Raw genomic sequence first — 24,285 nt, 5'->3', positions numbered from 1 at the left:
AAACAACCTTCCTTAAGACCCAGTAATACCACTTTTGGGTATATATCCAAAGGATGCTCAATTGTGTCACAAGGACATGTGCTCAACTATGTTCATAGCAGCATTGTTTGCCATAGCCAGAACCTGGAAACAACCTAAATGCCCCTCGACCGAAGAATGGATAAGGAAAATGTGGTACATTTACACAATGGAGTACTAGACAGCAGAAAAAATGACTACATCTTGAATTTTGCAGGCAAATGGATGGAGATAGAAAACATTATTTTGAGTGAGGTAACCCAGACCCAGAAAGACAATTATCACATTACTCACTCACAGTTGTTCTTTAAACATAAAGGAAAGAAAACCAGCCTAGAAACCACAGTCCCAGAGAATTTAGACAACAATGAGGACACTAAGAGAAACTTACATAGATCTAATCTACGTAGGAAGTAGAAAAAGACAAGATCTCCTGAGTAAGTTGGGAGCATGGGAACCTTGGGGAAGGGTTGAAGGGGGAAGGGAGAGTCAGGGAGGGGCAGAGAAAAATGTAGAGCTCAATAAAAATAATTTCCAATTATATTACCGAGCAATAATAACAAATACCATGGTGCTGGCACAAAAACACACTCAGACCAAGAAGAGCATAAATAAACCTATACAGTTGCACCCAGCTAATATTTAACAAGACTGTCACAAACATACATTCCAGTGGTTCTGGGGAAACTGGATTTTCATATGTGAAGATAAAAAATATTAGATGACTATCTGTCATCCTGCACAGAATGGATTAAAGATCTTAATGTAAGATCTGAAATATTGAAGCTGCTATGGAAAAATAGGCAAACACTTCAAGATATACAGGCATAGGCAAGGGTTTCCTGAATATACTCCAATAGCACAGAAAATAATCTCAAGAATTGACAAATGGGACTACAGGAAATAAAGAGGCACCTACACAGCACAGGACTCAGCCACCAGAGTGAAGAAGCAGCCTACAGAATGGGCGGCGGGGGATGGGGGATCCTTGCCAGCTACACGTCAGCTAGGGATCAATAGCCAGGCTATATAAAAAACAACAAAATCAAATATCCAAACCACAGATGTTCCAATCGAAAGCTGTGCTAATGAACTATATAAACAGTTCTCAAAAGCCAGAATGCAAATGTCCAGTAAATACTTGGAAGATGTTCAGCATCCTTAGCCATCAGAGAAACACAAATGAAAACTGCTTTGAGATTCTATCTTACCCAATCAGAATGGCTATCAAGAAAACCAACAACAACAGATGCTGACAAGGATACAGGGAAAGAAGAGCTCTTATTCTCTGACGATGAGCATGTAGACCTATATGGCCATTACAGAAATGAGTATGGAGGTACCTCAAAAACAAACCAACCCATCTGAAAATAGGACTTCTATGGGACTGAGTCATACCAGTCTTGGGTAAGGGCTCTTAGTTAACACATCACAAAGACTTGCACATCCACGTTTACAGACACACTATTTACAGTAGTCAGTAAGTGGATCCAGCCTACCCATTCATCAATGGATAAAGATATGCAGCCCTAGAAAAGAATACCAGACTCAGAAAGACAGACATTGCGTGTCTTCTTCCCTATAGGGGAACCTGAATTTTATACATTGTGTATGTGAGTGTGTGTGTGTGTATGTGTCAGAGTGAGTGTGTGTGTTTTTCAGAAACTAGGAAGTAGTTGGTGGGGAATCTTGATGGACGCCTGAAATACAGAGTCTAACAGAAAGGAAATACATGCAGTACAACATTGAAAGGAGGAGACTAACTGAGGGAAGAAATGGAACTAGCTGGGGAGGGAACACGAGAGAGGACAGTGAGGGGAGGGACAAATCAGAACACAGTGTATTGAATATGTGTCCAAACAGGCCATGAAGAATCATACTGCTTTGCAAAGTAACCTAAAACGTTGACAAGAAAGCCAAACAAAGCAAAGGACCCTGTCATTCACTGTTAAATGAGGAGAGTGACAGCTGTCCTTCGGCACAGCCCCTTAGGAGATTGATCAGTGTGTCCTGCCGATGGTCATCTTTGTGTTGATAAGACATATTTCATGGTACAATTCCATTCTGAAATTCACCCGAGGAAGGGCATCGCAGTTGGTTCCAGTTGGGAGTAAGTGTGGCTCAATCTGCTATAAAGTTCTGTGAAGGAGAGTTTCCACTTGTTGATGGTGGGGAAATACATTCTGTGTTAAGTGTGTTTAACACTGAAACAGATCCCAGATGTTTTCCATTTCTGCCAGCACTTTAAGACAGTTCCAGTTGCTCCATATTATTGTCAGAGTTTGACACTGTTGGTATTATTTTCTATTCTACTGAAAAATAATCACACATCACTGGACCTGACGATGCTCGCCCATGAGCTTGCACACAGGATGATGAAGCCAGCCTGGGCTACAGCCCAGCCTGGGCTACAAAGCAAGCTATTGTCACGCATGGATGATCAAATTTACTACGTTAACTATTTTTAAATATATGGTTCAGTCATTTCAAGTGGTTTTACACAATGATGAAACCCATGTCTCCGACAATTTTGTCTGGCAGAACTGAAGCTCTGCCTATCAATGACGTCTCCTTCTGGCTGCCAGCCTTTGCATTTTCTCTAAGTTGTTATTATTGGTATTTGAAATGAGATCTTAACTGCATTGCTCAGGGCCATCTTGAACCCAAGGGCTCAAACCACCCTCTGAGCTTCACTTTAGGTCACAAAAATTGTCTAGTTATGTGTTATTTTGTAAAACTTTATAATTGTATGTCATACATATTTAGGTCAGTTTGGGGGTGGAAGAGTCACGTCGGGTGTGAGGTTTGATATGCATTTCTAGTCCTTTCGCTCCTATTTGCCAAATGAAACAGTTTTTCCCCATTGAATTACTTTTCTGCAACCTCAATAATCCTCTTTGAGAAAGGTCAGTTCTAGTCTTCTGGCCTGTTTTTATGGTTCAGTTTGTTTTCTCTCAGCTGAGTTTTAAGACTACTTTATATTTGCTAGAGACATTGCCCTGGCCGGGTGTCATTTGGAGATACTCCCTCCAGCCTGCAACCTGCCTTTCCTTTCCTTTTTTTTTTTTTTTTTAAATGGGGCCTTTTGTAGATCTTGAGTTCTTCATTCTGGTGGTGCACTTTTTCTCTCCTCTTTGAGGGCTGTTTTCGATGTCGTGGAGGGGCTGCAAGCAATGCTCTCAGGAAAGGCTCCCCGTCTCCACACTGACTTGCTTTTGCACCTTTGCAAAGTTAATTGGCCACATATGTGGCATCTATTTCTGGACTTGCTGTTCTGTTCTCCTAATCTATGTCTGTTCCATCACAAATACCAGACTTTCTTCGTTACTGTAGCTCTTAAGTCTGAAAATTAGTGACTGTGGTTTCTCTTAACTTCATTCTTCATTTTACAATTATTTTAACTAGTCTACTTTCTTTGCCTTCTCATTTAAATTTTTGAATCAGCTCACTTATATTCTAAAAATGTTCTTGATGGGATTTTTGTTGTTGTTATTGGAATTGCATTAACTGTGTATCACAATTTGGATGTATTTGATTGAGGTCTTTTCTGTGTTGAATCATCTACTCTGTGAACTGCGGAGCCTTTCCATTTAATCAGCTCCTTTATTTCTCTCGTCAGCATTTTGAAGCTTTGAGAACTTCATGTTCAGCTTATAATTATGTGTTTTCTTTTCTTTGGCGATTGCAAATGATATGTATTTTAAATGTTTCTAAATGTCGGTGTCCATTGTTCGTTCGAGTCTATAGCGACACAATTGTATCATACTCGCCTTTTGAGGGCTCTGTATGGATAAGCCATCTGTGGATTGAAATGATTATCTTTCTTTCTTCCTTGTCTGTGTGCCTTTTCTTGCCTTCTCCCCCCATAAGCTAACATTTGTGCTCTAATAGGAAATGAGTAATGAGAAAGGGCATTCGTGCCTGGCTCCCAGCTGTAAGGGGAAAATACTCATTAATTGTGTTTGCTGAAGTCTTACTTTATGTGAACTTTATCAAGCTGAGGAGTTCTTCATATTTCCTGGTTTGCTGAGATATTATTGCATACAAATAGATATTGGATTTCTTTTCTTTAATTAAAAAAAAGATTGTTTGCATGTAAGTCTGTGCAGTGTGTGTGTGTGTGTGTGTGTGTGTGTGTGTGTGGTGCCTGCAGAGGCCAAAAGAGAGCATCAGATCCCCTGGGACTGGAGTATAGAGAGTTGTGAGCCACAGCAGGGGAGCTGGGATCAAACCCAGCCCTTCTAGAAGAGCAACAGCTGCTCTTTACTGAACCATCTCTGTACTCCAATACTGGATTTCTTGAATGCTCTTTCCGCATTAATTAATATGATCACTCATGGGCTTTCTTTTTTTAAAATAGTATTGTATTTAGTTACACTGATATCTTTTTAAATATATCAATGATATATTTTTAAATATTGAAATCAGTTTATTTTCATTTTTGCCAGATTTTTATTGGGTAACTTTTTAGCTATTGGTGATAGTGATCTCTAGATTTCTTCTCTTATGTGTGCAACCCTCTGGTTTTGGAGTGACTCTGCTTGCATAAAATGAACTGGGAAGTGTCCCTCCCTTCTACTCCTGGAAGGAGTTTTATGACCCTGGTGCTATTTCTTCTTCTGATGTTTGGTCAAATTCACATGTGAAACAGTCAGACCACGAAGGACGTTAAGTCTGCCTATTCACTTTCTCCATTAGGAAGAGGGCCAGGTGTGTGTCCTCCACCATCTTGGGTGGGCACTGGAAGGCACACTGGTGCTTGCCAATGGGACTTAACTGACTTCTTCAACAAGCTCAGTAGCGCCTGCTACCTTCGCAGTGGGATCCGTCTGGATCATTTCTGTTTCTCTCCAGCACCTGGGTTTCTTCCAACAGCCTTGATGAGAGGTGATTCACCCACCACGCAGTTCTCTCATCTAACATTTGCAACAATTTTTAGTCATTTTCAAAAGCTCTGTAATCAGCACCACAATCATTCTTAACATTCCATCACCTTGGAAAGGAATCTTGTTCCCCCTAACATTCCTCCCTCCCTCCCTCCCTCCCATCTCCCCAGCTCTGCTCTCTGCCTCTTCTTGACATTTCATGTAAATACCTAACAGTAAATGTGCGCTATCTTGGGACTGACGTTGCCCACTTAGCATGATGGCTTCAAGACCATCTTTCTAATAACAGGTACCAGTACTTGGTCTTTTTCCAATGTGGAATGGTTCCCAGTTGTACTGATATAGCGCATTGCATTCGTTGGGTGATAGACTTAAGTTGTTTCTGCTTTGGGTTATAATGGATAATGCTTAGATGAGCATGTGTATGCAGTTCCTTGTGTAGGTGCATGTTCTCACTTCTCTTGGTTGTTTACCTGTGAAACATAAGCTGAGTCTTACAGTTATTTGCTGTTCAATACGTTGAAGGCTGTTGTCCAACTTAGCCACACCATTTACTCTTCCCCGTACGTGGTGCAACCCGGTTCGTCTACATCTGGCTGACACACTTGTTATCAGTCTCGTTTTATCCTTGACATCATGTGAAGTTATTTCCCAAGCACACTTAGTTCTTTTTCTTCCTTAAGACACTTTAGAGCAAAAACTGCCTCCCAGCAAAGACTTTTCTTTGAAGTTTTCTTCAAGTCAAGGCCTCACTGTGTATATATAGCTTGAGCTGGTTTTGAATAAGATCCTCTTGCCTATCTGACAAGCGCTTGGATGACAGGCATACACGTCATGCCTGCCTAAGGGCAGGGATTTTCAAGTTCCCTGGCAAAGTTCCTAAGGCTACTAGAATAGTCCTTGGCTTGTGTTAGACATTCAGTAAATGTTTGTGGAATGAATGAACGAACGCCCTGATCCCATTCCGCAAAGAGCGTTTTCAAATGAACCTTTTTGGCTTGGAACATTTAGAGGACAGGAATCATACTTATTTTCAACCCTTCTTCACTTCATATCACAGGGTTGCCCAAGAAAGACTGACGGAACCTGAAAAGGCCATGAGGAGTCAAGTGAATATTTCATGAGCTTAATCGGTAGAATGGGACCTGCTCTACCATTAATGAATAAAAGACTTAAGCATATATGGGTGTTTTGTATGGCAATATAAAAGTCATTGCGGAGACTGGTTGGCCAAAGAGAAACAAGCTGGGATTTTATTTTAGTTCAATCATTGCTTACCTACCTTGTATGTTATAACTGAGTCTCATCAGGAATGCTGTGGCTCAAAGAGATAATGTATGATAATTTTATCATATATACTTTAAAAACTTTTATATTGTGTTGTAAAAGGAGCGGCAGGCCGCTTTCCCGCCACCTGGCTCCTGGCTAGTCTACACCTGAAATAATTACATGGAAACTGTATTCATTTAAACACTGTCTGGCCCATTATCTCTGGTCTCTTCTTGGCTAACTCCCACATCTTAATTAAGCCATTTCTATTAAATCTGTGTATCACCACCTTACTGTGGCTTACCAGGATGAGTGTAACCTAGTCCATCTCAGAGAGGAGAGCCATGGCATCTGCCTGACTCTGCTTTCTTTCTTCCCACATTCTGTTCAGTCTATTCCACCTATCTAAGCTGCTGTCCTATCAAAAGGCTAAGTAACCAATGAAAGTAACACATAGACAGAAGACCCTCCTACGCCAATAGTTTTCATAAAGATAAATGATTTGCTAAAATAGATTCTTTTCATAGCTAATAGATATGAAATATATTATACTTACTCTTAGTTGTTAACTTGATGGGATGTAGGGCCATCGTGGAAATAAACCTCTGGCCATTTCTATGAGAGACTTTCTCTGCTGAGGTGGGAAGACTGGCCCAAAATGTAGTCAGCACCATTCCACAGGCTAGGGCTCTGGACTGGATAAAAGTGGAGGAGGGGAGCTGAGTACTAGCATTCATTTCTCTTTGCTTCCTGACTGAGAACTCAGCAGGGCAACTCCCTCCTGCTTCCGCTACCAGGCCTCACCTGTCATGGTGGACTATCCCTCATAGTGAGCAACTCCTTTGGACATTCCCTTTCTCAGTAGGAGTGTTTTGTCCCACTTAGAAGAAGAGTTTTGGATTTAGCATATAAGGGAAAAATAAGTATTTATTACTCTTTGGGTTTTTTCCTCCTTGATCCAGCTTTTCTAGGCATAGGTAGGTAGGAAGGATTGTCAGAACTTCACCTTTTATTTGCAGACCATGCATTGATTATGACCACTCTCTTCTAGTGGGAAAACCCACTTATGAGAAAGAGTAATATGTGAGATTCATGGGTATGCATTCATCATCAATGAAATCAGTGGCTTCATAAATAAAGGAACCTTCCTTCCATCACAGGTTTAAAATAGCCAGCTGCACAATGGGCTGGCCAACCCATCAGAGTTTAACTTCTACCTTTTAATGTAAACTATGACCTCTGTTTCCAAACAGAGTAAAGGGGCCTCCCTTGCTTCCTGTGCATTCTGAGGAATGGGATGTTATTTGTTTAATCCAAACTGAGGTTTGGATCTACTCTTGTGGCTGAAGAAAGCTGACAAGTATCTCAAAGACTCAGTCTGTTCTGGTTTGGGGAGGGCAGTTATTTTTGCTCAAGCAAGAGAATTCGGAGAAGCAAAACCTCCTTTCTGGGCATTCTAGGAAGATGGTCACAACAAAGCCATTGGTCCTAGTGCTTTTTCTAAATTCTGATTTTAAGTGACATGCTGAAAAAAAAATGTTCACTAGATTGAAATTTATTGTTATTAAGGAGAAACTTTCTCTTTCATCACGTTTGTTTCTTAAGCAGTAGGATGGAAGCGGGTAGTGTTCCCATCAACCTCTTCAGTCAAAGGAGGCTTCTGTTGGAGTTTGCACTGCTTTCAGAGGGTGTCTGAATGTAGCCCTTGCTGCAATAGATACCATCTCAATTTTGTTGGCTTTTGGAGCAGTGCCTCTTCAAGTACTTTGAAAAGTGTAGCAGAACTCCTTCTAGCCAGGTCTGGGGACTCAGATCAGGAGAGTCCATTATTTTCTTTCCTCTATGTATTATTTCCCATTGTGGTTTTGTTTTGCTTTTTTCATCCTGTGATACAAATCTGGTCCTTATCACTAGGGCTAAGTCCTGGAAAGTGACTGGTTTTTGGCTTACATATTTTCCTGATTTGTTTCCCATTTGGAATTGGTTGTCTTCTTAATTCTCGTTTCTTTTGTGGTAAGTGAAAAACTGTTACTCATTTGGGCTTCAAACACTTCCTATCCCAAGTTTTTCTTCGACTACTTCCCGAGTTTAAACTGTCTATGTTTTGAACCTGGCTCTTATGCAGGTTTTCTTTTTCCAAAATATAAGGGCTTAGTAATGCCTGTAATTGGAGGGAGCATTGAGAGGCTATGTAAGAAATATAAGGGAACAGAAAACATGGTTGGAAAGAAGAAAATCATGCAAAAAATTACTATGCATTAGTGTATTTGAAAAAAGTATTTTTTTAAATGTTTCATCTCAGTATTTGTGTAGAGTTCTATAGTCCAAAAATGTTTTGAAGTTTGATTTTTTTTAAATCATAATGGAAATACACATGCATATATACGTATCAGCCACTCTCATATCCAGGTCTGTAGGGTTAAGTGTATGCACATGGTTTGTGCAACAGATGTCATGAGATTTTTCAGGAAATTCAGACTTGTTCCTCTTGGACGAACGAGTACTCTCCATTTTCCTTCCCCTTCCTCCTCTATCTTGTTTTTAATGTTTTGGTTCAGACGAACCAAGCGCAAAGCCTGAGCGGCGACTGTAGTGACAGATCCGGCATCTTGAATCAGCTGAGCTTTCCCATTCAGCGCTGCACTAAGCCCGCTAAATTAGTGGTGCCTCGTAAGATCTGAACATGTCCCCAGGGGGTATTTTGCTACAGGTGTAGCCTTATGTTTTGGTTTTGAGGCATACGCTTTGTTTCCATCCCTCGTTGGAGGCTTTTCTGATGAGGTAGCGTAGAGGAGATGTTGATATCAATAACAATGACAGCTAACCCTCATTTTGACTGTATTCAGGGCTGTTTTTATTTGTTTCCTGTTTGTTGTTTTGCGTGTCGCGGCATGAATGTGGAGGTCAGAGGACAACTTGCAAGGGTCAGCTTCCTTCTGCTGCTCTGCGGGTCCCAGTGGCTGAACTCGGGTTGTCAGACTTAATAGCAAGGCACCTGCCTTTACCACAGAGCCATCTCCTCACCCGGGCAAGGCTGCTGTAAATGCTTGTAATCTTCCCTATTGTTCCGCGAGATGTGTTATAATTATAATCCTAATTCTATCAATGGATGAGTAATGAGGCACAGAGAATTTAAAGAAGTTGATCTCCATTTCAGTGCTTGTTTATCAAAAATGCATGTTTGAACACTGTCAGTGTGGCTTGAGTCTTCATTCTTCATTCCTCATCTGTGATGCCTTCAGGTTAATAACCATATCAAGCTGATCGTCTCAGTGGAATAAAATAAAAGGGATAGACAAAGGTATTTGGGAGGGAGTGGGAGGTGAAGAAAAATGTAATATCTAGGTGATCCATGGTTTGTGCCAGTCAGTTTATGTTTTATTCATCCGGTAGGCTCTAATTGTCGTTCCCTGCCCAGGGACACAGCCCCGGGAGAGCGTGGGAGCTTCTCTCACCTGCTAACAAATCATAAAGTTTAGATGGAGAGGCAGACTTGCTCACAGGAGGTTAGACTCTGTCTTACGCAGAAGTGTTTCGCCATGCAGAGGTCTATTAAATACCTTCCTCATCTTGGAGTCTTGCCTGCTTGGATCTGTATAGAAAAGAGGTAAACATTGATGAAGAAATCCCTGTGCCAGCCTTCTAACTTGGGTTGGTTATTCTCGGTACTACCTGAGTTGCATTTTAGTACGTTTTGTTTGTAACTAAGCAGAACAAGCTCCAGAACATATAAACCTCCCTCTGTAAAAGAACAACCTGAGACATTACGTTTTCACACTTCACAGTACAGACTAGATGCTTACTGAATGTGAGTGTCATAATCTGGATAGCCTGGTGTGACTCAAATCCCTCTCATATCTAATCTTGCTTGCTATGGAAACTGGTTCTAAAGGAAATAAGACAGCTCACGTTGATGAAAGCTCACAAGTCTCCGAAACATGTGAGTCTGCCTGTGCCCTGATCTCAGTAGTGGCATTCGAAGTTCAGGACTGTGCTCTCTGCTAGTGGATGGCACTGCCAACTGTTTGAGAAGAATTATAGCCCTTCAGAGCTGAGTCTCACTTTCCAGTCATTTCTCTGGACAGTTCTCCCTTACTGGAGGCCATAACACAATTATTTAGGGGCATCATCATCTTTATGACAAACAAGAGTCCCCGTCTTTGGTTCTGAAGGAATGAGAAGCAGAAAACATGCATTTCGTTAAGCTTTTCATGAAGCTGAATGAAGCCCAAAGCACGTATGCTGGCGTTTGTGTTTTCCATGGGTTTGGAGTGGAAGAGGAAAGGACAGCAGCAAGTGGCTCACGTAACACATGACTCTTGGCCTCTCATCACCTTCCTGAGATTGCTAATACTTCCGGGCCCATTTGGAACAGACAGCTCACTCATTGTTTAGGCCTGCACCTCTGTCCCTTGAGAATAAGAAGTGTGGGTGTTGAATTGGTCTACCACAGAGGTTCCCAAACTTGCATCCTGTAGGAATAGCAGTGAATTTTTGGCTTTTTGGGTTGCGCAGGTCTCTCCTCCTGCCTTAGCCTTTTCTATCAGCATTAGCTCTTGAGTTTTACAAATATTTGCACACACTCGTTCAATGAAAAAGGACAATATGCAAAGCCATAGGAAAGGATCAATTAATTTCTGATCCCATCCTCTTATGCCTCATGGATTTCAAGTGTCTTGATGGAAGCCATAAACTAGTAAGTGGTTCGATTTGGACTGGGAGGGCTGGGGAAGGAGTGTAAGGGTCAAACAGTGTGACAAAGACTGTTCTAGTTCCTCGTGGGTGTCTAAAATTTGCTTTACACAAACAAACGGGCTGTGATTCCTATTACATTGTTGCAACAGCTTTCTTCTTCACGTCTGAAGTGGTTTAAAAAAAGCATTTGTAATATTGTCAGAATATTTTCTTTTTGCCATTAGAACTATAGCTAGCCAGACTTTGCACAGTTAAATTTCTGATATTTTATGTTAAGATATCAAATCTTAAATATAATTCTAATGCCTTATCATTCCACAGATATGATATAACCCATTTTTGGCCTCTATCCAGATATAATCCTAAACTGATAATCTCAAATAATTCTGTGTTGATATTATTTTTGTTGTGAAGGCGTTCCTTCACAGTTTGCTTTTTCTCACTTCGAAACCCCTTTTCAATTCTGATCTTTAATTAACCAGTACTTGAGTTCAGATGTGCCTTGAGGACCTGAGTCATGTCTCCAGAGCCCACAAAGGAATGTCAAGTCCTGGGGAAGCAGAGATGAGAGGATTCCTGGGGCTCCCTTGCCAGCCTAGCCTAATTGTGAGCTCCAGGCCAAGGAGAGACTGTCTCAAAGGGCTTAGATGGCGATGCTGAGGATTGCACCTGAGGTTACCCTCTGCCTTCACAAACATATGCACGAAAGCACACACACGCATTTTCAAAAGAAAATTAATTGCTTGTGGAATTATGATGGGATTCAGTTGGAATGGGGGCAGGGGCAAGAAATAAATAGGAATTTAATATAGTTATTATTTATTTATGTATTGGGGGAGGAGGAGTTCATGCTGTGATGTGCATGTGAAGCTCAGAGGAAAACTTGTCAATGCCCTCCTTTGCCATGTGGGTCTGTCTGGTGCACAACAAGGTGCCTTGCCAGATGGACCTCTCACCAGCCCAAGAGAGCATTTTCACCTTGGCACTTTGTAATTTGAGGTATGATATTGTCATGGTGCCTAAAATGTATCTCCTTACAGCTGATGTTTAGGAGCGCTTCTGCTTGATACCTTGAAGGAGAATGAGAAGGTACCACCCACCCTTAGGGAAGCCGAATCTTCTGTAGCCATCACTGCAGACTGGGGAATGTAATAATGGACTTTTTGTTAGGTGCACCTGAGTTCAACCAGATCCTGGCGACAGGACTGGGAAGCATGTTTAGCTTTTTCAAGTCTCAAACCCTCATTTACATGAGGAAGATAAAAGTAGCTGCTTTGCCCATCCTTCTGGGATACTGGGCAGGGGTTAAAAATGTTCTCTAAGTGACAAATAAAATAGATGATTATGATCAAATTTCTTTGGGGGAAATTGGGACACTAATTTCCCAAGAGAAGGAAGGGACATAGATCTCCCCATCTTCCTCTTTCTTAAGGCCTTTCTTCCGAGTCGCAAACTAAGGCAGCAAGAGAGGCCTGCTTAGGTCTTCTTTCTTCTCTCCCTCGGAAAGCAGAGAGAGTCTTTGGTCTCTGCTGGAAGGAAATTCAATGTAAGAATCTTTTGGTTGGGCAGAGATCTGTTCTGTTTCTGAATTATAACAGCTGAAGGAAACAGGGAACTCGTTGATGCCTATGACAGACAAATCCCAGGAGAATACAGCCTGTAGACCCAATGGGATACTGGTACTTACAAGCTATGCTTGGGAATCTCTTCCTCTTTGAGTCTACGCTCCTGATTTGTTTTCAAACTTGATCTCTTTTCTTGTGGAGGCGAAGCAGTCAATCAGCAACTCTAGCATCATAGTAGGCCAGTTGTTCCAGCTCCAGAAGAAAGGTAAAGCCTGTATTTCTTATTGTTCCAACCAGTTTCCCGGGTTTGGATCTTACGGTCCAGCTTGAGGAGGTACCCCTTTCTGATCCCACCACCAGAGTGCCATCGATCCTAGAGCCCGGGCATGGCAGCATCACAAATGATAGGCAATAAAGAGTGGGAGCAGGGCGAGTCATTTCCCAAATGGGAGAAAATAGGTGACAATTTATAAAAGAAATAGAAAAATATGCTAGACATGCCTTCCCTCTCTCACCACCCCTTTCTCCTCCCTGGCCCTAATAAAAGATATTTAGATTCTTCAATAACTACACTATGCAGTCAGTATGGGTATTTTGGGTATTCCATGGGTGAAACATCAGGTGTCCACTAGAGTTGTGTGAATACGAACAACACACACACACACACACACACGTTTAGCAGTACATGTGGCTCTAAAGCATGGACATCAGTCCTAGTTTTGTTTGTTGAGAAATCTAGGTGTTAGCCTGTGCTCTTTGCTTGGTGTAAGTCGTTTCCTCCAAAGGAACCTAAAGGGCAGCAGCTATCACGCCATCTTGTCGGTGAAAAGACCTACACATCAAGAAGTTTGTTGAAAGTATCTGAGGTGGTGAGAGGGCCCTGCACAGGGCGCCCTTTGGAAATGGCTTGAAAACTTGAGGGCTGATTTCACCACAGAGTGATTAGGGAAGCCATCTGGTGTAGAAAGAAGAAACAGTAACTACAGGAATGGAGCTGAAGAGAATAAAGATGCTTAGAAAATGATAGGTAAAGCTGGACCTTAGTTTTGGTGAGGGGAGATGAAGGGGAGGGAGGGAGGGGGAAGCAGGATGAATGTGACTCCTGTGGACAGTGGTTGAGGACAGCTCCCATTCCAGGGAGATGAGCCCCTTCTGAGCTCTGAATCTTGAGTGCAGAAGAGGAGTGGCATAATTGGACAAACAAGAAAATATCCAGGCCCCTGTGAGTTTTTAGGTGGGGAGGTTGGATTTCTTACTCGACTTTACATGCTTAAGATGCTTTGGAAGGTTTTTGCAATGGTGTCTTTGAATAGCATAGGTAGTTACTTCTTTAAACAGGCTAGCTACTTTCGTCTTCATGAAGGGTCTTTCAGAAAGGAGACCATTTTTCACCATCCTATTTCCCCTCTCTGTTACTGAAGAGAAGCCAAACCAAGCCAGCTCTTATAGAAGACTTCCAATACAGGACAAATGCTTTCTGTCTTTCTGTCTCAGGTTTACAGCAAGACCATTCATGACTCAGAACCAAGAAGATAACAAGGCACGGTTATTGGAGTCTCCTGTTTGCGCTTCTGTTTTCTTCAGTCGTTAAGTGGGGTTAGAATCAAGAATTAGGACCTTCTTTCTCTGCCAACTGGAAACATAAGTGACTTGTTGACACACAGTTCTCTCTCCCATATACTTCCAGAGTAACAGGAAATCTTGGCCAAGTAGCCCCTGAAAGGAGCTGGTGGCCTATGCTCTGGCCTCCCTTGAATGCAGACTCCATGTCTGTCACGCCGTGCCCAGAAGGACATCATAAATCATTTATAATTTATAAGGAGCCCGGCCAGTCCTGTGCTACACCCTGCGAGCTGCTGGTGTCTGTCCACACACTGTGGGCTCCCTTCTCTACTTCATACAGAGCCTTTTTCACATGATCCATAGGACTAAAGTGGAAAGTTTTCCCCCTTAGCCTGGCCCAGCCAAAGCGGAAAGGCTAGAGGAGACAGAACACCCTTGTTTCTTGAGGCTGTGCCATGAGCCTCGCTTGCCTTTCTCCTTGACTGGAAAATGAAAAGGGACAGAAAACAAGACTAGGACCAGGAAAAGACTGTTTTCTCTTTAAATCATACTTTCAACAAAATGGACGTATATTTTGAGTGGCAGTAACCAGTGTGTCACCACTGGAAACAACATCGAGCACAACAGTGTGGTTTTTGTTGAGATGACTGGAAAAGGGAACAGGTGGGCACAAGCTGTTCACCAGGGGCTCAGGTGAGATGACCCTTGATCATAACATGAAGGCCGTGACCGGGTGCACTGAACGAGGGAGTGGAATCCCGATGAAGACAGGGTACTACTGAGCTAAGCAGTCTCTGGGGGAAAGCATCGGGTATGGAAGTCTGTGTAGTTGGACATTCCCAGGATCAGGAAGAGACCCATACTAGGGAGCTGAGATGCTATCCAAAGAGAGATGAGCAGCCCCCGTATGTCCTTGAAAGACCAGTTTTTTAAAAAAAAAATACTGGAAAATAATAGGAGATCTGCAAAATCAGGAAAGTCACAGGTAATGTTTCTTTCACACCCAAGAGAGAATGAGAAGGTGTGCTATTGTGATCAGGGTGGAAATGTCAAAATATTAATTTACCCAGTGCAGAAAGTGACACAGAAATTGTGTATTTGTTTGATCTTGGCGTCGCCAGTCACTTGTGCTGTTGCAATCAGGATAAAAGAGACCGCTCGTGGCCCACTTGTTAACTGAACTGGCATCAGTGCTTTTCATGGATAGACTTGGAACTGTATCCAATATCCTGCCCCTCATCTCCTGGCAATGTGTGGTTATGATATAGCTGTGGGACTAACAACCCTACACACACACACACACACACACACACACACACACACACACACACACACACTATATTTTCCTTCTTGTACACATTAGTGTACTCTTCAATCCCCAAGTCCCTGATGTAGTCCTGGGAGCTAGACCTCTGGTGATTTCAGTGGTCTCTCTTGTTCCTGGTGAGCACTGTGGAACAGAGTCTTACTGCCCTCTATCCACACGTGGCTTCCTACAGTCCAGTGACAACTAGGGCTTTGGTTTGAGTCACATGCAGAAGTCCCAGGGAGAGAGATCTGGGAGCTACCTGGGAAATCTCTCCTTAAAGCTCATGCGGAGCTGAATGGGCCTCGGAGGCATGTATTTTTGCCTCCAATAGTTGAAAAGCAGGCGAACAAGCATCAGGAACATTCCCATGATGCTCCTGCCCTATGTGGCATGCTGAACTAAAATGACCTCTCAAGTCCGTTCCAATGTAAAACCTCTTCGGAGTCCATGAAAAACGTCCAGTGGATCGGCTCCGCAAACACACAGACACTGTATAAACACAGGGCAAATATTTTAAAAGGTGAAGAATAAGATTCTTGTACTTCAGGGAGAGCAGGGCTTGGAATTTTGTGTCCAACAACATACCTTCCATACCCAGCAGCCTGAAGCTTGCCCACATTGGCCCTCACACAGTTATCTACATTATGTGTTTAAAATGCTCTCAGCCAAAGACCAAGCAAACAGCGAATGGTATTTTCCTATCAGGGCCCATTTATGAGGCAGAGAAAAAGAACAGAACTGTTGGTTTTGATTGCTGGTAGGAGCCGGCACGGAGCTTCACGGAATTCATGGGAAGAAATGGGAAGAATTTTTGTTATACAAGGAAGAAAGAAGGGAGACTTGTTTAAGCCAAGGTTTAACTTAGAATTAAACCAACAAAAACTCAAAACTCAGACTAAAGAGCGGACTGGGATCCGCAGTAGAAAAGCCCATGTGTGAGTGAGTTATGTTCTAGTCTCTCAGACGAAGAAAGAAAATTCTTAGTAAAGAATAAAGGTCTTTAAAGATCTACAAGACGGGAATTTTGGAGTGGCCTTCATTGTTGACACAGAATCCCACAGTATTTGATTTAGTGACCACTGACTGAGTCTTGCCTCTCATTTTATAGATGATAGATTAGAAGCCCAAAACTTGATGTAGGCCACCCAGCATCACTTGACTTGTTGCCAGTGTTCTGGGACCAGCACCCGAGACTCCTGAAAAAATCACGTGACGTTTAAGGCAATGTTACAGAAGTGGTAGTTGTTGAAAAGTTCTGTTTCCAATTAGCAAGGGGTGGCTGGGCAGAAGGCAGGCGGTGCAAGTGGCTGTGTCTTGGATTGACAGTGAGTTGGGGTACTTTGATTGTGAACAATCTGGCACCTGGTAGTTGCTGCGGCCTTGGGGTGTTCGTCTTTGGACCTCTCTTCTCTCCCTCGAGGAGAGTCTAAACATACTGACACTTCACTTAAAGAACAGTGCTCTTTAATGGATTCCCAGAAAAGAACTCATCTGGGCCACACCTACTTAACCTGGTTCGCTGTGATCACCAGCTTTCTGTGAGCTATGGATACTGGTTTCTGGAATTGAGAGTGGAGACCAGGGCTGGAGATGGGAAGGGAGATGTGTCTCCACAGAACAATAAATGGGTTCTTTGTGATATTTTTTTCTTTCTTTTAACCATTCACTCATTCATTCCTTTTCTTCTTTGTTTATATCTCTATTCCAAAAAGCTGACAACTTAGAACAAAGAGCACATATACTATGCATAGAATGAAACTGAGTTCAGGTTGTATAAAGGAGAAAATATGAAATGTCGCTTGAGGTCTGCGTTAAGTATCAAGTTTCACTCTGACTTTTCTAGTAACCAGGATTTAAAAAAGCAGCACACAATTCCTAGTTATAAAGAAAGGGGGAACCCCTGTTTCTTCAAAAGAGGCTAAGTACTGCTATTCTAAGAGCTCTTGCCTTCAGTAGACACTCATAGAAGACATTTGTGTAGTCAACCAAGGTCAATGTCCACCGTTCATCCTCCTCCACCTGCTGGGCCCTCAAGTGGGAAGTGCAGCTGGTAGCTACTAGAATTCAGATATGCAGGCTCAGTGCCACGGAGGTCCTACCTTCAGCTCCGAAGCGCCATCCTAAGTGATATCAGAAATACAGATTCCTTCCAAAGGAAGAAAGAATCCATGTAGAGATTCCCTTCCCTTGACTTGGTTCAAAAAGCTGCCCGTTCTTAATTCCCTTCTTCATCCTCCCTAAGGTTTGTCAAGGGATGTACCAGAACCTCCAGAGTGTATGACTGAAGAAAGAAAAATTTACAGAGATCCATTGTGATAAACTTTTGAGTTGATGGTGTGAAAGAGGGAAAAAAATAAATAAATAAACATCAAACAAGAAACCAGTAAACGTTATCCCTCCTCATCGGATTCGGATGAAATGTTTACAGGAACATTGTGGGTTGTTCATGATTTGGGGCTTTTCGTTTTGTTTGTTGTTTAGATTTTTTTTTTTGCATTAAGAACTAATTTAGGAGGGCTAGAGAGACGTCTCAATGGTTAAGAGCATTACTGCTCTTCCAGAGGACCCAGGTTCAATTCCCATACACACATGGTAGCTTACAACTTTTGTCTATAACTCCAGTCCCAGAGGATCCAACACCTTCTTCTGGCTCCTCAGGCATCTGTATACATAAAATAAATAATAATTAAAAAATTAAATTGTAATTTTAAAAAAGAACTAATTTAGATATGGCGAGATGGCTTAGCAGATGGCTTAAAGACACCTGCCACAACACGTGATGATCTGAATTGAATTCCTGGGACCCATATGGCAGAACTGACTCCCGAAAGTGTCCCCTGACATCTACATGTACACGCGTGGCATGTGTGGAGATATATGCACATATGCAGCCACAAATTAATGAATTGATTGATTGATGTAATTTTAAAGGCTTTTGAAAAGAACTAACATTAAATCTTCTGAAAATCCCCACACTTATCTGGCTTTCCAGCCTTCATGCTTCTATTCTTCTCTTTTTACTGTGTGTATTCATTCTGCCAGACACTGTTAAATAAGGATATTGTCATACAAGTCTATATGGTATATTCTTCTCATGCCTCTTCCTATTAATCCCCTTTTCCTGTTGACAGCCTCACTTCTATGCATACACACCTTTTATACACATGCATAGACTGTGTGTGTGTGTGTATACATGAACATTATCTATACGTACATGGTCTATGCATGTGTATAAAATCCAGGAATCACTTATGCTGAAAACACAGAGATGAAATCACTTCATATGACTGTCTCCTGTTGCACACTTGGATATCTCACTGCAAAGGCCCGTGTCGGCATGTATTTCAGAAAGCACCATTATCAGAGAAAAAACGCCGAGTGGCCTCTGTGCTCCATAGCCGGTATACAGTAAATTGTCTGGGTTCCTTTTCAGACATGATCATCCTGGCCAGATACAGTGACTGGGCCTCAGTCATGCATGGACTCCTTGTGTCCTTGCTGTGCTAACAGTACTGTGTAGACAAGTGTTCTCGGTGGGCATAAAACCAAACGGGGCTTTGAACCTTCACGTGGACAGAATAAATGTGCTTAAGTACTTTGAATACTGTTGATAATTTTGCTAAGCAATGACTTGATTCTTACTTGTGCTTATTTTTTTTTTCAGTGTTAGAGAGGAAGATCTCCACCAGACAGAGTAGAGAGGAGCTGATAAGAAGGGGCCTGCTTAAAGAACTGCCTGATCAAGGTGAGAAAATCCATCTTACATTTAAACTAATGGATTCTTCATTCTTTGCTTTGTTATTTTCTTTGGGGATTTAAAGTGACCATGGTCACTGTCAGATAAAGCAGCCAGGAGTGTATGCCGGGAATCTTGCCTCGACCTGGGATGTCTCTGTGGGTGGCCAAGAACCTGAGGCGTTATGGAAACCTGAGGTGTTATGGTGACTTTTCTGGTCAATCCTTCTCCAGACGTTGCTTTATTAAGTCTGTGCTCTTCAGGCTGCTGCACCAGTAGCTAGAGATACAGGTCACGATGCTTGCCTGCCTCCCTCCCCCCCCCCCCACAACCTCAAGCTTTACTGTTCTAATCAAGTTAAACCCCATCGATTGAGTGAGTTCAGTTTGAGTTTGTTCGCGCCTTGCTTGTTCCTAAACTCTGCCAATAAAAGAGATAGCAGCAGCTTCATCCCTCGCGTTGTCTGAGAGACTCACCCGTGTTCACAGATCAATAAAGCATGACTGGATGACTCAATCTGCTGTATGCTTTCTCCCAAGAAATCGGTTCCTCTTGTGTTTCTCTTAATCTTCTTGCCTCTCACCTTGTTAAGGACAATTCTCTCCAGGGTTTGTTTGTTTGTTTGTTTCATTTTGTTTTTCTCTTTCCTTCCCTTTCCCCTGTTACCTCTGTCCTGTGAAGGAGGGAAGTTGATTAGAAAGACAAGTATTGTGTAGAAATGAAGACTGATCCTCGAAGAAGACACCGCACTAGTTATTTTGCCAAATAAATAAATCCATAATATTTTCTTTGCTCCTACCACTGTTAAAGCTAAAGGGTATTTTGCTACAATGCCGGTGATTTATCTCATTCTTCTCCTCATTCCCCCAAGTTTCCTGGGGAATTATTATCATTGTGACTTTAGGGGAAGAAATGAAATACTATTGATTTGGAATTTAAATAATGATACTTCCCTCTCTATAGCTAGATAGATGATAGATAGATGATAAATAGATAGATTAGATAGATAGATAGATAGATAGATAGATAGATGATAGATAGATGATAAATAGATAGATTAGATAGATAGATAGATAGATAGATAGATAGATAGATAGATAGAGATATCATATATGTTCCTTATAAAGAATATAACAGTTTGGGGCATACATTGTATATTAGTTAAAATGTCATGTTTTTTCCAATACCAGAATAATCCCAGTGTGCAGCTAAGAATTGCATAGCTGCTTCAAAAGGAGTGAGGAAAATCTAAATGGAATAATACCATTTTGATTGAGCAAGCCATCACAATTTTAGAAATTTTCCTTCCATTTCTGACTTGTAAAATTTTTCCCACTCATCTTTGCCAATGACCTTTTTGTATTTTTCAATATGCTATTTCCTTGAAGTTATTTGTTTCCTGCCTCGGAGCTTTAAAAATGAAAAGTGCTCACACTTCCCCTTCCTAGCAGGAGGCATACATGAGGTAGGCATGCCGGAGGTAGGCATGCCGGAGGTAGGCATGCAGGAGGTAGGTATGTAGAAGGTAGGCATGCAGGAGGTAGGCATGCAGGAGGTAGGCATGTGGGAAGGTAGGCATGCAGGACGTAGGCATGCAGGAGGTAGGCATGCAGGAGGTAGACATGCCGGAGGTAGGCATGCAGGAGGTAGGCATCCCGGAGGTAGGCATGCAGGAGGTAGACATGCAGGAGGTAGGTATGTAGAAGGTAGGCATGCATGCAGGTAGGCATGCATGCAGGAGGTAGGCATGTGAGAAGGTAGTCATGCAGGAGGTAGGCATGCAGGAGGTAGGCATGCGGGGAGGTAGCCATGCAGGAGGTAGGCATGCATGCAGGAGGTGGGCATGCGGGAGGTAGGCATGCAGAAGGTAGGCATGCATGCAGGAGGTAGGCATGCATGCAGGAGGTAGGCATGCAGAATGAGCAGCTGAACCCTGTACAATCAGCTTTATGGAGTGAGGCATCCATTTGTTCAGTATCCCATATTTGAAAATGTTTTAAAGAAAGGAAAGGGGAGCTGGAGGGATTGCTCATCAGTTATGAGTGCTTACTGCTCTTGCAGAGGATATGAATTTTGTTCCCAGCCCTCTCATTAAAGGCTCACAACTGCCTGTAACTGCATCTCCAGGAACTCTGATGCCCTCTTCTGGTTTTTATGCATGCAAGTGCACATGTCTGCATGTAGATACACACATGCACAGAATTGAAAATAAAAATAAAATCTCATTAAAAAGAAAAGGGGGGGGAATTATGGTTGAAACTTGTTATTAGGATTGATGGTAGAACTTACGGGCCAGATGCATTTCCAAACTCAGAGTTTTGGTGGAGACTGGTAGTTGGTTGAATTTTACTTTGTGCTTTGGCACGGTTTTCATCTAAATTACCAGAATTGCTAATGTTCGAAAGTGCCCAAGGATACCCGTTGGAAATCTCCCAGTTTTTAGCCAAGTGCTAGAGAAAGTAGTTTTCTATTTTCTCATTTTAGCTGTCACCTTCCCCCAAAACAATTACCTTGAGAATCCTGTCTGAGAGACTGGATGCTGCCGTTCTCTGACAGCCTCCCTCCGTCAGTGAAGACTCACTCGTGGCCTCTGTCTCCTTGGTATCACTGAAACTCCTGACAGGGCATGTCAGCGATGAGCTTCGTTCTGTGGCCCAGATAGACCCCTGAAGTCCTTGCAGCTGCCATGGCTGTGACCTCACCCCACCCTGTCGTGCACCCTCCCTCTTGACTGTGATTATTACTTCTTCTAGATTGTGTTTTTCCACACCAAGCTTAGCTTCAATCTGAAAGTTCACCAAATAACCTCTGAGAAGTTCTCACACATGCTCTAAGCCACGTTCAATCCACATGGACGACTTTGCCTTCATCTTTTCTCGAGGCACGCAAGTGTCTCTCCTGCTTGCCTGACATCCTCTTTCCATATATTCTAGTGTGATTCCCCCTCCCCCAAAGAATCACTTTTTTTTTTTTTTTTTTTTTTTTTTTTGGCCACACATGATCTTCTCCGTGTAATGATTTCCCTGCTTTTACTTTGAGCTGGATGTGATTTGGTGAGTTCCCCTTCCTCTGCAGGCACAGTCTCTTCTAGTGTTTGTCACCTGTCCCTAGAGCCTAGGCCTGACTCAGCACCGTCTTCTCTGACTGGGCTTATATTTTGCTGGCATTGTTTCCTATACCAGGGACTGAGTTTATTTTAATTCCGAGAAAACTTCCTTAGCACAGATTTCTATGAAAGCTTTCAAGATATAGATGCCACTCACTCTAATATCCTTAGTTGGCTTTATAAACTTCATGTTTCCTGTGAATCCTCTTTTTTCTGCCACTGCCTTTCCATGCACTGTTTTTATTTCAGGACTCAGTGTAGGTACCTTTCCACATGACTTTCTTCTGCTGTGCCTACTATTGTGGTAATATTCAAGGTTTTCTATAGTTGTTTGTTTCCAAATAAGTTTTTTAAAAATTAATTTTTTAACCTAATAAAAATATGATCACTTAAAGTAGCATTAAGTTATTGTTGGTATGACTTTAGGACGCTACTAACTATAATCAGAAATCCCAAATAAAATCTTTATCTGCATTCTTTTAAAAGTAAGGATTTATGTATAAAGAATGTGAGTTCGAGACCAGCCTGGTCTACAAGAGCTAGTTCCAGGACAGGCTCCAAAACCACAGAGAAACCCTGTCTCGAAAAACCAAAAAAAAAAAAAAGTGAATTTTTTTGCTGTTCATTTTACAGTACTTTTGTTTTGTCAGTGTACTGTATGTTCCTTATTCCTCTTTTTAAAACTAGTTGCTTCAAGTCCAATAAGTTTTATCTACTAGTATCGAACTTGTGAAGATTCATTTATAATGGTATTGCCTTGTGTTATTGTCTGTTTTACTTTTCAATAGGAATCAGAATAAAGGTCCTTAGGATCCATATGACTTAGTGACAATTCCATTTCGTTTTCAACATGGCATCATTCCTATTTACTTTATCTATGGAAATGTCATGGTCTTTTTTTTTTCTCTCATTTTGATAAAAAGGCCTGTGAGTTTTATGAAAAAAAAAAAAAAACAGTGAAAATTTGAGAAATAAGTTTTTTTCAAGACGGGTTTTTCTGTCTAGCTCTAACTGTCCTGGAACTCACATTATAGACCAGGCTAGCCTCACACTTAGTGATCAACCTGTCTCTGCCTCCCGAGTGTTGGAATTAAAGGCATGAACGAGCCACCACTGCCCAGCTATGATCTCTATTTTATAATGACTGCCAAGAAATTAATTTTAAAAACTGTATAGAAATGACTCTGTTAATATATTTCTTCAAATTAGTTTGAAATCAAAACTTGGATTCCTTAATTTTTCTTTTTATGGTGGTAGCAGAGTCTCCTAAATATTTCTATGCATGGGAATAATTACTGGGGTAATCTCTCCAAACACCACTGAATTCTGAAAAGTCCTTGAATTTTAAACACCTCCAGGACTTACAACAGTCCAGGAGATAAAATTAGTCTTTATGATTCAGAATATGTGCGGAATTCTACTTGAAGCAGTAAATTTTTTAGAATTCTTCTCTAACTTGTTTTCTGATGTGTATTTTTTTAGCTATAATTAGCTTTTATTCTTTTCATAATGAAGAAAGTTTTTTAAAAAATTGCAATTAGCCTTAAAGCCATCTTTTCCCTGAACAAAGGTCACAGTTGATTGCTCTGTAGAGTGTGGACATTTTCTAACATGCCCACAATTAAACGCCGTTGTGTAGAACGTGGACATTGTTTCACGTGCTCCGCAGATGCTGGGGCCTGGGACTCGTCCATCATCCCACCCGCTGTCTGTACGTGTAAGTGCATTTCATGTTATTTGTATATTGCATTCATCTCATGTTTTTGACATGTTACAATGTTTGTTCCATTTTTTCAGATCATTCCTTCATTCAGTTTCTGGATGCAAAAGAAACCCTAAGTGTTTCCTTCAACCAAACCTAAACACAAGGACAGAGGAACGCTGCTGGTCTGGGGTACTGTGTGATTTAAAACACTAGGCAGTACCTAGTGTCTTAAAATGGCACAGGAATCTCCCTTCATTGTTGCTTTCCCTCGAAACCAAAGATTTTCTACCTCTTGCCTTTTAAAGAAATTTGCTGGGGAAACGTGGTGATTTGGTTCCCGGGGACAGAAACAGGAACCCAGACCCTGCAGTCCTAGTCACCGGGGAAAATGACTTTTGAAGAAAGCCATCAAGTTAGACATCGAGGTGTTTCT

General features: G+C 41.8%; 1 protein-coding gene across 4 annotated transcripts in view; it reads left to right on the top strand.

Moving 5' to 3' along the window:
- Phactr2 (phosphatase and actin regulator 2) overlaps positions 1-24,285 on the top strand; it is a 275,578-nt gene that overhangs the window by 192,554 nt on the left and 58,739 nt on the right. For all 4 annotated transcript variants that reach the window (XM_050122219.1, XM_050122217.1, XM_050122216.1 and 1 more), the window contains exon 3: positions 18,970-19,050. In XM_050122219.1, the coding sequence (XP_049978176.1) occupies positions 18,970-19,050 (81 nt within the window). The remainder of the gene's footprint in view (positions 1-18,969; positions 19,051-24,285) is intronic.

Source organism: Alexandromys fortis, unplaced genomic scaffold (assembly GCF_014885135.2).
Source record: "Alexandromys fortis isolate MF-2015 unplaced genomic scaffold, M_Fortis_MF-2015_v1.1 scaffold_215, whole genome shotgun sequence".
Classification (NCBI taxonomy): domain Eukaryota; kingdom Metazoa; phylum Chordata; class Mammalia; order Rodentia; family Cricetidae; genus Alexandromys; species Alexandromys fortis.
The sequence above is the reverse complement of the archived record's forward strand: the minus strand, read 5'-3'. Positions and strand labels throughout refer to the sequence as shown.